This window comes from Trachemys scripta, chromosome 1 (assembly GCF_013100865.1).
Source record: "Trachemys scripta elegans isolate TJP31775 chromosome 1, CAS_Tse_1.0, whole genome shotgun sequence".
NCBI lineage: Eukaryota > Metazoa > Chordata > Testudines > Emydidae > Trachemys > Trachemys scripta.
Window position 1 is genome coordinate 59,295,080 of NC_048298.1, and position 13,540 is coordinate 59,308,619.

At 41.6% G+C, this 13,540-nt stretch overlaps 1 protein-coding gene across 2 annotated transcripts in view; it reads right to left on the bottom strand.

Moving 5' to 3' along the window:
- The window catches only part of PPM1H (protein phosphatase, Mg2+/Mn2+ dependent 1H), a 202,460-nt gene that overhangs the window by 19,164 nt on the left and 169,756 nt on the right, over nt 1-13,540 (bottom strand). Inside the window, exons 7-9 of one of the 2 annotated variants that reach the window (XM_034770465.1) lie at nt 10,662-10,725; nt 6,251-6,358; nt 2,516-4,984 (exon numbers count right to left, since the gene is read on the bottom strand). In XM_034770465.1, coding sequence (XP_034626356.1) covers nt 4,907-4,984; nt 6,251-6,358; nt 10,662-10,725 — 250 coding nt within the window. In that variant the 3' untranslated portion in view covers nt 2,516-4,906. Of the gene's footprint in view, nt 1-2,515; nt 4,985-6,250; nt 6,359-10,661; nt 10,726-13,540 lie in introns of those variants that run through there. The other variant, XM_034770456.1, reaches the window with a different exon arrangement.

Below are 13,540 nucleotides of genomic sequence, written 5' to 3' on the forward strand. Positions count from 1 at the left end.
TGTATTAGTTATTTGCGATTTTACAGTGGAGTAGCACAACACTAGCATTCTCATGTGGCATACATATGGCATTACAGGCATTTTACGAGGCCGAGAGCTAGTTATCAACTCCAGCTCACAAGCCATTTTCTCCAAACCCCTGAGCTACCCCCTGCTTGCTGCCCTTCCTCAATAATAATTCAGGAAATTCAGCAGATATGAGATTTAAATGATGTTACGGCTGTGACACAAATCACTCAAACTTGCATGCGCTTCAAATGGATACAGAACTCTCCAGCTCACACAGACGTGGGTGGCTGGCCAGCCAGACCACCAGGCAACCTGGGCAAAAGCCATTTTCCCAATCCAGACGGACTCTCTGTATGGCTTCCACTCCCTCTTACTTCCTAAACTCCCCCTGCTCCCTCTATGCATTTAGGAAACCCTCTGTCCACCTCCAATGGTCATCAGGAAGGATGGACAATTTGGGATTTACCTAGTGGTCTGTCTTAATTAGCCCATACCACAACTTCATATCTAAGAGTAGGAATGTTTAAAGCTAGCAACAAAGAAGTAGCGTCACTTCTGCACAGCCAGCCAGCAAGGAGAGGGTGGGTCAAGATGAATTACACCATGATGCGGGTCTTCAGACCTCTGCTAAGTTTTAGCAGTGGATGCTCTGTACTACAGCTCACAGTTATGCACTCTCTCTATCTGGATATGGATTGTGCATTTTGTTATTCAGCAAAGCTCTTAATGTGTGCAGAGGAAATACTCCAGCACCAAATCCTGGATCGGTGATACAAAGGATGCGTCAGGTTTGTGTTTACATCACAACAGGATCTACCATACATACATAATCCCAACTATACATATACAATGATGGGATCTAAATTAGCTGTTACCATTCAAGAAAGATCTTGGCGTCATCATGGATAGTACTCAGAAAACATCCACTCAGTGGGCAGCAGCAGTCAAAAAAGCTAACAGAACGCTGGTAATCATTAAGAAAGGGCTAGATAATAAGACAGAAAATATCATAGTGCTTCTTTATAAATCCATAGTACGCCCACATCCTGAATACAGTGTGCAGATGTGGTCTCAAAAAAGCTATACTGGAAATGGAAAAGGTTCAGAAAAGGGCAACAAAAATTACGAGGGGCAGGGAACAGCTTCCATTTGAGGAGAGATTAATAAGACTGGGACCTGGTCTACATTATGATTTTAGGTCGAATTTAGCAGCGTTACCTCGATTTAAGCCTGGACCCGTCCACACAACGAAGCCCCCCCACCCTTTTTTTTTTTTTTTTTTTAAACTTAAAGGGCTCTTTAAATCGATTTCTCCTTTTCGTTTTCGAATTACTCCTTCTCTGATGAAGGGATTAGCACTGAAATCGGTTTTGCTGGGTTGAATTTGGGGTTAGTGGGGACGCAATTCAACTGTATTGGCCTCTGGGAGCTATCCCAGAGTGCTCCATTGTGACCGCTCTGGACAGCGCTCTCAACTCAGATGCATTGGCCAGGTAGACAGGAAAAGGCCCGCGAACTTTTGAATCTCATTTCCTGTTTGGCCAGCATGGCAAGGTGGAGGTGAGTGCAGATCTCATCAGCAGAGGTGACCATGATGGAGTCCCAGGATCGCAAAAGAGGTCCAGCATGGACCGAATGGGAGGTATGGGATCTGCTCGCCATATGGGGAGACTAATCCATGCTAGCTGAACTCTGTTGCAGTAAACGAAATGCCAAAACATTAGAAAAAGTCTCAAAGGGCATGAAGGACAGAGGCCATAACAGGGACGCACAGCAGCACTGCGTGAAAATTAAGGAGCTAAGGCAAGCCTACCACAAAACCAGAGAGGCAAACTCTGGGTCAGAGCCGCAGACATGCGGCTTCTACACTGAGCTGCATGCCATGCTAGGAGGTGCAGCCACCACTACCCCAACCCTGTGCTTTGACTCCGTCAATGGAGAATCACGCAACATGGAAGCGGGTTTTGGGGACGAGGAAGATGATGATGAAGAGATTGAAGACAGCTCACAGCAAGGAAGCAGAGAAACCAGTTTCCCCAACAGCCAGGATACGTTTTTCACCCTGGACCTGGAGCCAGTAACCCCCAAACCCAACCAAGGCGTGCTCCCAGCCCCTGAGGGAGGACAAGGGACCTCTGGTTTGTGTACCTTTGTAAATATTAGATGTGGTTTAAAAGAAAGCGTGTTTAATGATTAATTTGCCCTGGCATTCACGGCCAGTACAGCTACTGGAAAAGTCTGTTAACGTGTATGGGGAAGGAGCAGAAATCCTCCAGGGACATCTCCATAAAGCTCTCCTGGATGTACTCCCAAAGCCTTTGCAAAAGGTTTCTGGGGAGGGCTGCCTTATTCCGTTCGCCATGGTAGGACACTTTACCACGCCAGGCCGGTAGCCCGTAGTCTGGAATCATTGCATAACAAAGCATGGCAGCGTATGGTCCCGGTGTTTGCTGGCATTCAGACAACATCCATTCCTTATCTCTCTGTGTTATCCTCAGGAGAGTGATATCATTCACGGTCACCTGGTTGAAATAGGGTGCTTTTATTAAGGGGACATTCAGAGGTGCCCGGTCCTGCTCGGCTGTGCAGCTGAACAGAAGTGTTCCCTGCTGTTAGCCACGCGGTGGGGAGAGGGGTGAAGTGATGATCCCAGAGAATTGTGTGTGGCCATTCTAATGCACTTACCTGAGACGCTCTTGAACCAGCCTGGCCCAGTGGAATTCAAGCCAAGAGGGGCAACACTCTATATTCATCTTCAGCTGCCTTTACTATCAATCAGCACAGCTACTTCAATACATTAAATCCTTTCTTAATTGTATTGTTCCTTGTACGTGCAGCGTCATCCAATGCAGTTTCATTGGCAAACACGGAAATCTCTTTCAATACCATCTTCCAAGTAATTTATATGTAAATAATGAAAAGCTGGTCCCAACACTGTTCCCTGCAGCACTCACCAATTAACCTTCTTTTAGCTTTTTACTGCTACCTTTTGTTTCCTGCCCTTTAGCCAATTCCCAGTGTACTGTGCCAACTTTCCACTTACTCCATGGCTGTCTTTTATATTAACCTACGAGGCAGAACATTTTCTCAAATGTCTTCTGAGAAATCCAAGTCCTGTGTAAGACCATGTACTGCATTTTTCATTTCTTCCCTGGCAGTAGTAGCCTAAAAGAATTCCAAGCTAGTCAGATTTGACCTGCTATTCCTGAAATCACCTCGATTCTCCTGAATCAAACAGTCCCTCTCCAAATATTTACCCGATTTGTTCCTTTAACTGGAAGTCCTAAAGCTTTCTCCCAAACACTGATGTCAGTCTAACATTGTGTGGTTTCCTTTTACATACTGTGAAGTGTTCAGCAAGCTCTTTTATCATAGCCTGTATGGGAAAAGGTTCTTCAGTTCTCCATCTCCACATCATTCAGTCAGATGAGTGATCAGATGAAGTAACAAGGGCCAAATGGCGCCATTGAATGCATGCCTCTTCCAACGAATGGGTGAGTAATCATTTGAAGAATCTTAAAACCAAACCTTACTTCCCAGATACAGGGACAAGATTCCTATTGAATTCTAATGCCAGAATTTCATATTAAGATTTGTCAAATGATTATTTCACTATGAAAAATAGATCTGTAATACAACTGAGATAGCCTCAGCTCTGGTAAGTCTGTTTTGTGTTTTTCCAGTTCATTATAAGTGGTTCAGTTTTTTAGAGCTGTGAAAGTCTTCCAAATTTTGTCTCATACCAGCTGAATCACTGAATGCTGATGGTCAGACTTGGATACTGGTCTGCTCCTCTCATGGGTTGGTACGTCTATTATAATAAAATTTGATTAATCCAAAAGTTACTTAAACCTACACTTCTGGATTTAGACTCTGAGTCTGCTTCTTCAGATATTTATATGGTTATGATTTCAGAAGCGTTTCTGTTGCAATCTTATATCATAGCTTTGGTTTTACGATTTGAAACAAATTTGCCATGTTCTCCCCTGGCCTGGGAAAGGGGGCAGTGGCTATGGCACCGGACCTGAAGTCAGAAGATGTAGTTCTATCCTGTCACTGACTCACTGTGTGACTAACTTCTCTATGCCTCAGATTCTCAGTCTGTAAAATGGAAATTATTTCCCCCCACCTTTATATAATTATTTGAGGTCCACTGATGAGCAAGTGCTATAGAAGTTGCAAGTATTATTACTACTAAATTTACTTCCAAATGCAAGTTCCCCAAATGGCAGCACAAGGCATTGCTTCTTAATATAGCTTTGTCTGCAAGATGTATTGCAGGTTCCTGACAATATATAGACAATATTTGAGACAAGAGCATTGTTCGGTGTGTGGGTTTTTTTGGCACACGTATTTGTTCTCTCATAGAATTTGATTTCTGCTGGCTCTATCTCAAGATTGTTAGGGCTGGTATTCTTCATTTCCTGCTACTGGCCCCTATGACATTTCTGCTAGCCTTAACTGCCAAAAGACTACGGAAACAAGGACATTTTTTGCTGCCATTTGATCAGGCACTTGCAGAGTCTGAGACTCAGAGTATGTGTTGTGCGCACCATGTTTTGGAATTCAAACACAAATTGGAAAAACCTACAAGATGCAGAAGCCTAGGAGATCTTTATATTGCATGAATGAATGTTACTGCAGCCAGTGGATCGTGTGGTGTGTCCTGGATGGAAGCTAGAGGCATGTAGGTAAGTATAGCTGACAGTAGGTTTCCGGTATAGGGTGGTGTTTATGTGACCGTTGCTTATTAGCACTGTAGTGTCCAGGAAATGAAATCTGTTACTGCAGCAATTGGCGAGGTCAATCCTGTCGAGATACTACACTAGAGCCAGATCTTGGAGTGCCAGAAAGAGGAGATAGAATTGCAGCATTACACTGGCACAAAACAAAACTATTACAACCATGAGGGCAGAAATGCTGATTCCCTGGCTTGGGACAGCAGAGACGGTTCCAAAGTAAGAAATGGCATACACTGAAAAAAAACAGGGAAAGGAGCAGAATGAGAGTGAGTAAGGATGACGGGTGCTGTCAATAGACTTCTTTTCTTTAAGTGACCAGAATCTCTCTGCAGCTGTCTTTTCAAGCCTCAGTGCAAGCACTTTTAAGTCAGGACTTGTTAGTTTGGCAGCAACACTATGTTTCAGTTTGTGCAAGTTCGCTTGCTCCCTCTCTGTAGTCTTTACTAGGGCACTCAGCACCATAGTATGTAGGTCTCAACAACTAGGTTAAATGTTGGCAACTGTTGAGTATTTGCTGAAGCCAGTGGGAGGTGCAGAACCCTCAGGATTTGATCCATGGTAATTAAGATTCATGTGTGTTCACAGTGGATTTTACTCTTCAACTCTGTAGGCTTGACATGTATTGCTTACTGTTTTAAATATAATGTTCATTATTGATTCTGTATATTTTGTTATTCCAGGGTGGCTTATGCAAAAAAGGAGTTTTCGATGAAAACAACCAGGCTCAGGCTCATTCTAAGAACCTCCAGTAGGCCACTGCAACATCCTGGACCACCAACTGAAAATGCCCTACATCCTGTTCTGAAGTGCTTTACTCCAAATACCATCAGCTACCATGTATTGGATAGTGATGAACTGAAAATGTTCTGAAGTTAGGTCCCAACTGACTGAAGGCCTTAAAGATTAAGCATTGGGTCTGCAAGGGAAGTGGATCAAGGCAGGTGTGCAGCATATTTTGATGTGCCCTGGCTATTTTTCCTCCTTAGACATTGTGTACAAGCTGTGGTTTCCATGTTGCCATGCAAGAAATCAGAGACTCCAGTATCTAGGTTCTATTCTCTTATTTCAGAAGCGGACATGGGCTTTAAATTCTCATGCTCAGTCACGGAAAGGGAAATGTAGAGGGAAGAGCATCTTGTGCCACTGAATAGTGAATCCTTGGGCTGACCATGAAGCAGCTGCAGAGTCACATCTAGTGCCCCTCGGGCAGAAGGACATTAACTATGACACTTAGAAGGCGGGAAGGCATCAGGGGCCTGACAGGGATATGTACATTCCTGGGGCAGTAGGAAGAGGAATGAAAACTACATTACTATGTAGCGAATGGCATCAGTCCTGTCATTATTTCCACCCTTCATTTAAACATTTATTTAAGTGATCAAATAACATTCTGGACATTGTCCACAGTTGAGGGTAATTCAGGATGAACAAAGTGCGCTTAGTTTAATTAATTTTCCTTCACTCCCATAAATCATGTAACAAAAACATGGAGGGCGTACCTCGGGAGATGAGGACAGAAAAGGTTTGATGTAGATATTGGAGTCATGCACCTTCAGGTCATGGTCTCCAAGTCCTCTAGTTACTCCAATAGTTGCCATGACCCGAGCCTGGAAACAAGAGAAACGCATTAATATCAAAGCCAATTCCACACACAATGTTAATGTAGTAGAGAATTAAAAACTGATCCCACCACACAACTGCTAGGGCTTTTGGAGGAATTACCTCTCTTTTTCAATGTCTCCTCCCCTGTATGAGGGAGTTAACATAGACAGTGACCTTTAAGCAGCTAAAATTGTGAAAGTGAAAAGACTACCCACCAGGATCACTCTGACTTCAATTTCTCTCTTTCTGCAGGGCCAAGAAAAAACCTGCCTATCATTCTAGACCATAAATTAAATTCCCCTGAGTAGTTCAGGAGTGGGTTTAACATCCACTGCATCCTCAGGTGGTTTGTGAAATTTGGGAATGCTGCAAATACTTGCTGTCTCAAAATTATATATAGCACAGAGAGAAAGAGAATGAATGAATGGTGTGTGTGTGTAAGTGAGAAAAAGGTCAGTAAAATAAAAACGTTTAATCTCAACCAGAATAAAAATTCTCTCTCATTAATCTAAGTCTTCAGGAATTTAAAAATACCTAATGCACCTCTCCCTATCACTTCCTTGTTCTCCCTTCGCCTCCCCTATTTCCCCATTTCTCTTTATTCTAACTTATGCATTGTCTAGGGCCTAGATTGTGAGCTCTCTGGGACAGTTGTTTGTGCAGGGTCTAGGACAATGGAGCCTTAATCTCTCTGAAAGAGACCTCAAGTACTACTTGCACTAGAAGGACTAAATTATATTAAGTGTATGAAGCACTCAGCATGTTAGTCAATGAGAGCACTCTGTCAGTGGAATATTTTGATAGCTCTTTCTTGAAGTATTGTCATTTCCTATATGCAACATGCCCCTGACCACCTGGGAAGAGGGAAGATGCTGTAGGCAGCTTTTGAAAAAAGGCAGGTAAGTTAAATATTGAGGGTGCCTCCCTCCTTTCATTTTGTTTAGGAGTACCAGACAAGGATGGCTGTTATGCTTTGCTTTGGCAATGGAGCCATTTGCAGTGAGTGAGAGAAACAGTCCTATGGTAAAAGGCATCAGAAGGCCTTCTGGATTAAACACACAATAGCTTTTCATGCCGACAACATCTTGTTATATCTGCCGGAGCCAGAAGCCTCATTAAAAATTATAGAGCTTTGGAATTTGGGCAAGCATCAGGCTTCAAAATAAACTACGATAAATCTGAAATTTTAGGAATTAATAGTCCCAAAAGCGTCAAAACAAACTGTTGTCACATCTACATAAACTTAAATGGGTAAAGGACTCTTTAAAATAGTTGAGAATAAATACTGTGGAGAAACATAAAAATCATTTTAAGACAAGTGATCCTTCAATGTGAAATAAAATGATGAAAGTCTTGGAAGAATAGATGAATAAGAAATAACTTGGTTAGGTAGGGTAGCCTTGGTAAAGATTAATGTCCTCCCAGTAATTTTTTTTCAGTACATCTCTGTTGGTATCCCTGACATGACATCAGAAACATGGCAGGATGCACTATTAAAATTCATATGGAAACATAAGGCCACGGGTGAGTTCTAAGTTCCGTAAAACTAGCTTTCCCTATTTTGGTTTATTATTATTATGCATCACAATTAAAATATGGGGTCATCTAGGCTAACAATAGACCATCCAAACATGGGGTAAAATTCTAACCAGACTATAGCCCAAATATGGTTATTCATTGTAATTGTTGAGTTAAAAAGAAACATACGTCACCAAAAATAAAAGGTGGTCATTTATCCAGACCACCTTAGCAGCTCTGGACAAATTTTCTAAATTCCTGTCACCAAGACCCTCTTCCTCAACTACTTTCATTAATAATCAGGAATTTATCCCTAGGACGTATCAAAGTGGCTGTCCACTGTGGGTGAGAGCTGAGCTTATTCAATTCAGACAGCTGTTCCTCGGTACTGATTTGAAATCATACCAAATTATACCATGTAATAATGTAAGTGATATAAATATCCCATATTGTCAATATCCCATAGGTCAAACATTTTATTGTGAAAGCTGGATATGAGGTGGCTCTATCTAGACCTTTAACCACATTTGAAAAGTTGAGCCAGGAGCAAGCTGAAACAAAAGGTTTAATTTCTAAAACATATACAATTTGGATTGAAAAAGATGTTGATAAGAAAACAATCCAGATGAAAAGATGGGAGAAGGATTTGGACAAAGAAATTGATGCAGGTGAGTGGGTCTCTCTGTGGGAAAGGGGATATTCATCTTCAATATGTGTAGCTCAAAAGATTAATAATTTATAAAAATTATTACTGTATAGATGGCATTAGACTCCAGTTAAGATCAATAATATTTTTGCTACTAGGGAAGAGCTCTTTTGAAGGGATTGCAGGTAGAGGGAAACATACTTGCACATAGGCTGGATGTGTCCAGGATTTAGATGGTTTGCGGAGGCAATTATTAAAGAGATTCATTTTATGACAAAATGCTGGCATCCTAGAGATCCCCTGATCTGCTTCCTTAAAGCTCAAGTAAAGGTTCGGCCTTTTAAGCAGAACTACAAATTAATTACATTTTTGTTAGCAGCTAGACCTTGTGTTGCACATTATTGGAAAAATGTGACCCCCTCCTCCTATACAATTGTTGTGTAATAAAATATGGACGGTTCTTGTAATGGAAAAGCTTTCATACCAAGAATGTACACAAGAGAAGTGCCTAAAAGAAGATCGGTATTTAGACACTTGGCACTCTTTTTAGCATACTCAGAGGAGGGGGGCTGCTCAACCAGCAAACCAAAATCTTTAGCCGGTTTCTTTGAATATTAATCTGATCCTGAATAAGTAATATATGGTTTAGTATGTTAACATTTTATTTTAATTTTGCCTTAATAAAAAGTAAAAAAAAACCCAACAACCCTGGGGGTTTAATAACAAAGGCAGCAGGATGTCTCTTCATAATGGAGTGCTGCCACATATTTCCTTTGGCAAGACAAGAACCATGAGGCAAACTCAGATCGCTGATGTGACAATAATATGAACAGGGTCATTACTGGGAACAGCAATAGTTTTAGAGATGCACCTCACTCCCCAATACCCTCTTTCAAAGTGCTTCTCCTGACTGCAGAACCAGTACAGACAAGATCTTCAATTACCTCAGACACCTCACCTACTTGCTAGAGCACTTTTCCCCTGAAACATCAGCCATTCCCCCAAGAAACTCCTGAGTCTTCCTTAACTAATACCATGCCACAGAGCAGCCAGCAAGATACTCTCACAGGGCAATGAACCCAACATCTTCTCCCAACAACCTTCCTACCACCCTCAAGTCAGGGGGATGGGAATCTGGGGCCACCTCTGAACCAGGAAGCTTATGCTATGGATGCCAGCTAGTGACCGAGATTACTTTCAATAACATTATACATTAAAACACTACATCCACAAAACAAAGAGAAAATAAATTTAAAAATAACAGGTGCACAAACACTTTGCAAACAAAAGAACCAATCCCATCAAACCTGCAGATAAGCTACAGCAGGTTTGAATCCTTCATAACTAGATTTTATCTGAAGATTGCATATTTCTGTATTCAAATAAGAATCCAAACAGTGGGGAAATGCTGTTTGGAAACACAGTGAGCATACTAATGTCAGCAAACTGAGACCTCTCTGTCCTTATATTCATCCTATTGCTATGTCTAGCTAGGCTTGTTGGGATCAGAGCGAATAATCTTGCTGTTCATAATCATGCAATTGGTAACACGGTGGCACTTGGATAAAATTATCATTAAAAAAAAAAATTAGTTCTTATCACTCCAAATGTGTTACCTTTCCCTGAGATCACACCCACCTATGCCTCCCCTTATGTCAGAATTTCAACAGCTTCCTTTATCTCAATATACTGTAAATCATGGTTAAACACACAACTGCTGTTTTATTCAGCAAAGTGGATAGATTTTTGTCTTCTTCACCCAACCAATCCACATTAAAAATGCATTTTGCAACCATGCCATGAGAACTATGTGCACATGAACAGCAATTTAAGATTGTCTCATTTTAGCTTATTTGCAACAATGCAAAACACTCTTATGAGCTGCGTGCATGTAAGAAAACAAAAGTAAATTGAGCAACAAATGACTAAGTTTGTTATAAAACTACCTTTTAATACACTGCACTTTTCCCTCCCTGAAAACAGCAGAGACTGATTTATGTCAGACACAATATTCTTTCAAGCTGTCAAAATGATAAAATAAAGAGATACTGAGTGGAAAACATTGGACTGCCACAGGCTACACTGAGTGGTAAACAGCACAGAGTTCTTTATCCCTTTGGTTCAAGGAAAGCTCACATGCCTACCTTCTTGCCTTCTCCATATATAAGGGGAAACTTCAAGTCGTCCTCTTCAATGCTTTTGTATGCCCTGTGGGGGGGGGGATAAACAACATATTTTTTTTAAAGTTTGCACTCAATTAGTGACCCAGTGCCCTAACACAAGCAGCTGTGTATATTTTTATTATTTTTTCCTAGAGACTCCATCTTTGCAGCAAGCTGCCAATTTGTTTTTGTTTTTTCTGTGTAGAGATTTTCCTTACAGAACTGTGCTATTTGAACAAAAGAAAAGCTAATCCAGAGAACATGCAGTATTTAACACCAAGCTGTCCTTGTTTCTATTAAGCAGAAGAAAGTACAGGTAAACTGGAACAATATCCTAATTAGCGAAGGGGGTAGGAGGGGAGATATATTGCTGGGCATGGCATCAGCCGTACAATTATACATTGCCATAAAGAGCAGGGATTGGATTCACATTAATAATCTGAAACTGTGAGAAACAGCAGAGTTTGTAGATGGCTGAAGTGTGAAACAGTTCTCAGATCCAGTTCTCGCTTTCAGGAGCTGTTTATATCAAAGCAAGCTTCATATTGTGGAGGGCGTGAGAAGATATTTAGAGCCCATTTGACCTTGGCTAGGACCTTCAAGGTTGCCAGAAATTCTGTGTTTCACAACAGCTTTCAAATGGCTGAGAGATGAGAGAAGAATGAGTTCATCCTCTAAATGTGTTTACACCATGTGTGCATACTCTACCTTTTACACAACTGATTTTTTAGCACTGATGGGGTTAAAAGGTTAGCAATTTTCCTGGTGAGAAATTAAGAAACATAGACGGTTGTAACTATTATAGCTCTTGAGAATCCTTTTGTATTACCGAACATATTCTCAGATCAATGAAATGGGGTGCTCGCTGGGGTTAGGTATGTAGCCCGAAACATCAAACAGGATTCACCTCCATCGCCTTCTCTATATGACAAACATTTTTTTCCCTTTGCTATTTTCTCCCTTTCCCCACCATTTGAGTTACCTAAGGACACATCACCTGAGAGAACAAATCAGTATTCAGCACTGAACTGGAATGCACGAGTGTGAAAAAAGAATGCACAGTAGTGCACCCTCTTGTCAGTCTCACCCAGAGCCTCAACACCTAATGTTCAGCTCTGGAGCTGGACTGGTTGTTTGAAGTCATGGGAATCAAATGCAATTAGGTTTAAACAACATTAAGGTTGTGACACAAACCAGCAGAAGCCAGGAAATTAAAGTTTAAGGCTGAAATCCTATGCTGAAACCCGCCTGTAACAACCCCACCTGCTACCCTGAAATATTGTATAGAGCTGGGATTAATACAGGGTGTTACATTACGTACCTGTGCTGCACTACCTTGGCACAGCACGGGCAAGTAATGATCAAGAGGCAGTGACACAGGCATGATATTTAAGCCTCATCTTTACCTTGCCTTGCATGGTCAGCTGGTGTCAAAATTAGCTTTTTCAATTTTTGTTTCCATATTAAAAAGTTAGGTAAATGTATTTGAGTGAAAATAATAATAATTGCATATTTACCCTGTGCATTGAATAAAGCTCCTGGAGCAGATAAAGTCTATCATACAATGAAAGCCACTTTTTTTGGTGAAATCTATGTTCTATGTAGCTGCTACTGCCCAGATGCTACAGTTAAAGAAGGCATTCGTGCTACAGACTGAAAAGTACAGCTACAAACTGGGGAAATATTGGCTCTGCTGTAGGAAGCACAACTGAGTCTTTTCTATGCTCTAAGCTATTGAGCTAGTACAGCCAAAGGATGATTTCTTGGGTTGATGTTCTTCCACTTTCTTGGGGAGAAATAACTGTCCATTACAAAAATTATGTGATTCTCACACCCTAAATAAACCAAAAAAAAAAAAAAAGATTTTTCTGTCAGACACACCAAGTAAACTTAGTGCACTGATTCAATTCAAAAGCAAAGCTAGTTTCTTGATGGAAGGAACAAAGTCAGTTGTACAGCAGAAAGAACCAAGATGAGATACTAGCAGAATCTGTGGAAGAACAGGAGTCATGAGTCCATGATGGGACAGCCCAGAGGGTGTCTTTTTACAGGAGTGAATGAACGGGGGATGCTCTAGAGCTGGAGGAACAGAGTTAATACATGGTGAACATCTCAATGAGGAGAGCACGTGGGGCTACTGAGCTGAAGTGCACAGCAGCAATGTACTGTTGAGAAAGCATCTGAGTGATGTCTTCCTGGGGTTTTCTATGGGGGATAGAAGCAGATCAGATCCAGAATCTGAAAGGAAAAGGAGTCATAGATCACCTCATGTGCAACCTTAGGGCTAGCATGAGACCCGTCTGCATATGGAGCCATATGTAGGTGTGTTGCCCAGGAGCAGCCCAGGGAAGGACTTATAACACCTATCACCACTGTACAAGGTGGGCTCAGTTCTCCCACTGTGTTTGAGCAGAGCTGACAGGGAAACAGTGGCAGCTTCCTGACTGCCCGTTAAAAAGCTACAGGGTGACCGCCTTTAACTTAGGTAACCGGTGCAAGGTCTTAAGAGTCACAAATCCCTCACTTGCTCTCTATTTTGTTTCCAGTAGAAAGTCACTAACTATAGCCTGAAAAGGATGCAGATTACTTCCTCCCATTCCCCCAACTTGGCTGATATATTGAGGGGAACGGTTGCGACAGCTCCACTCACTCCCCACCTGCTCTGAAGCACATTTCCCCACCCCCAATTAAACCCAAAATGCAGGGAGGAGCCCAAAGCAAGCCCCATAGAGGACTGGGGAGGTTTCATTTCCCAGCATGGCTGTAATATGGCCAGTCAGAATCTGACCCCAAGTAACCAGGATGTTATGTGATTCCATATTACATACCGGATGGATCCAAATGGCTCTCATATCATAATC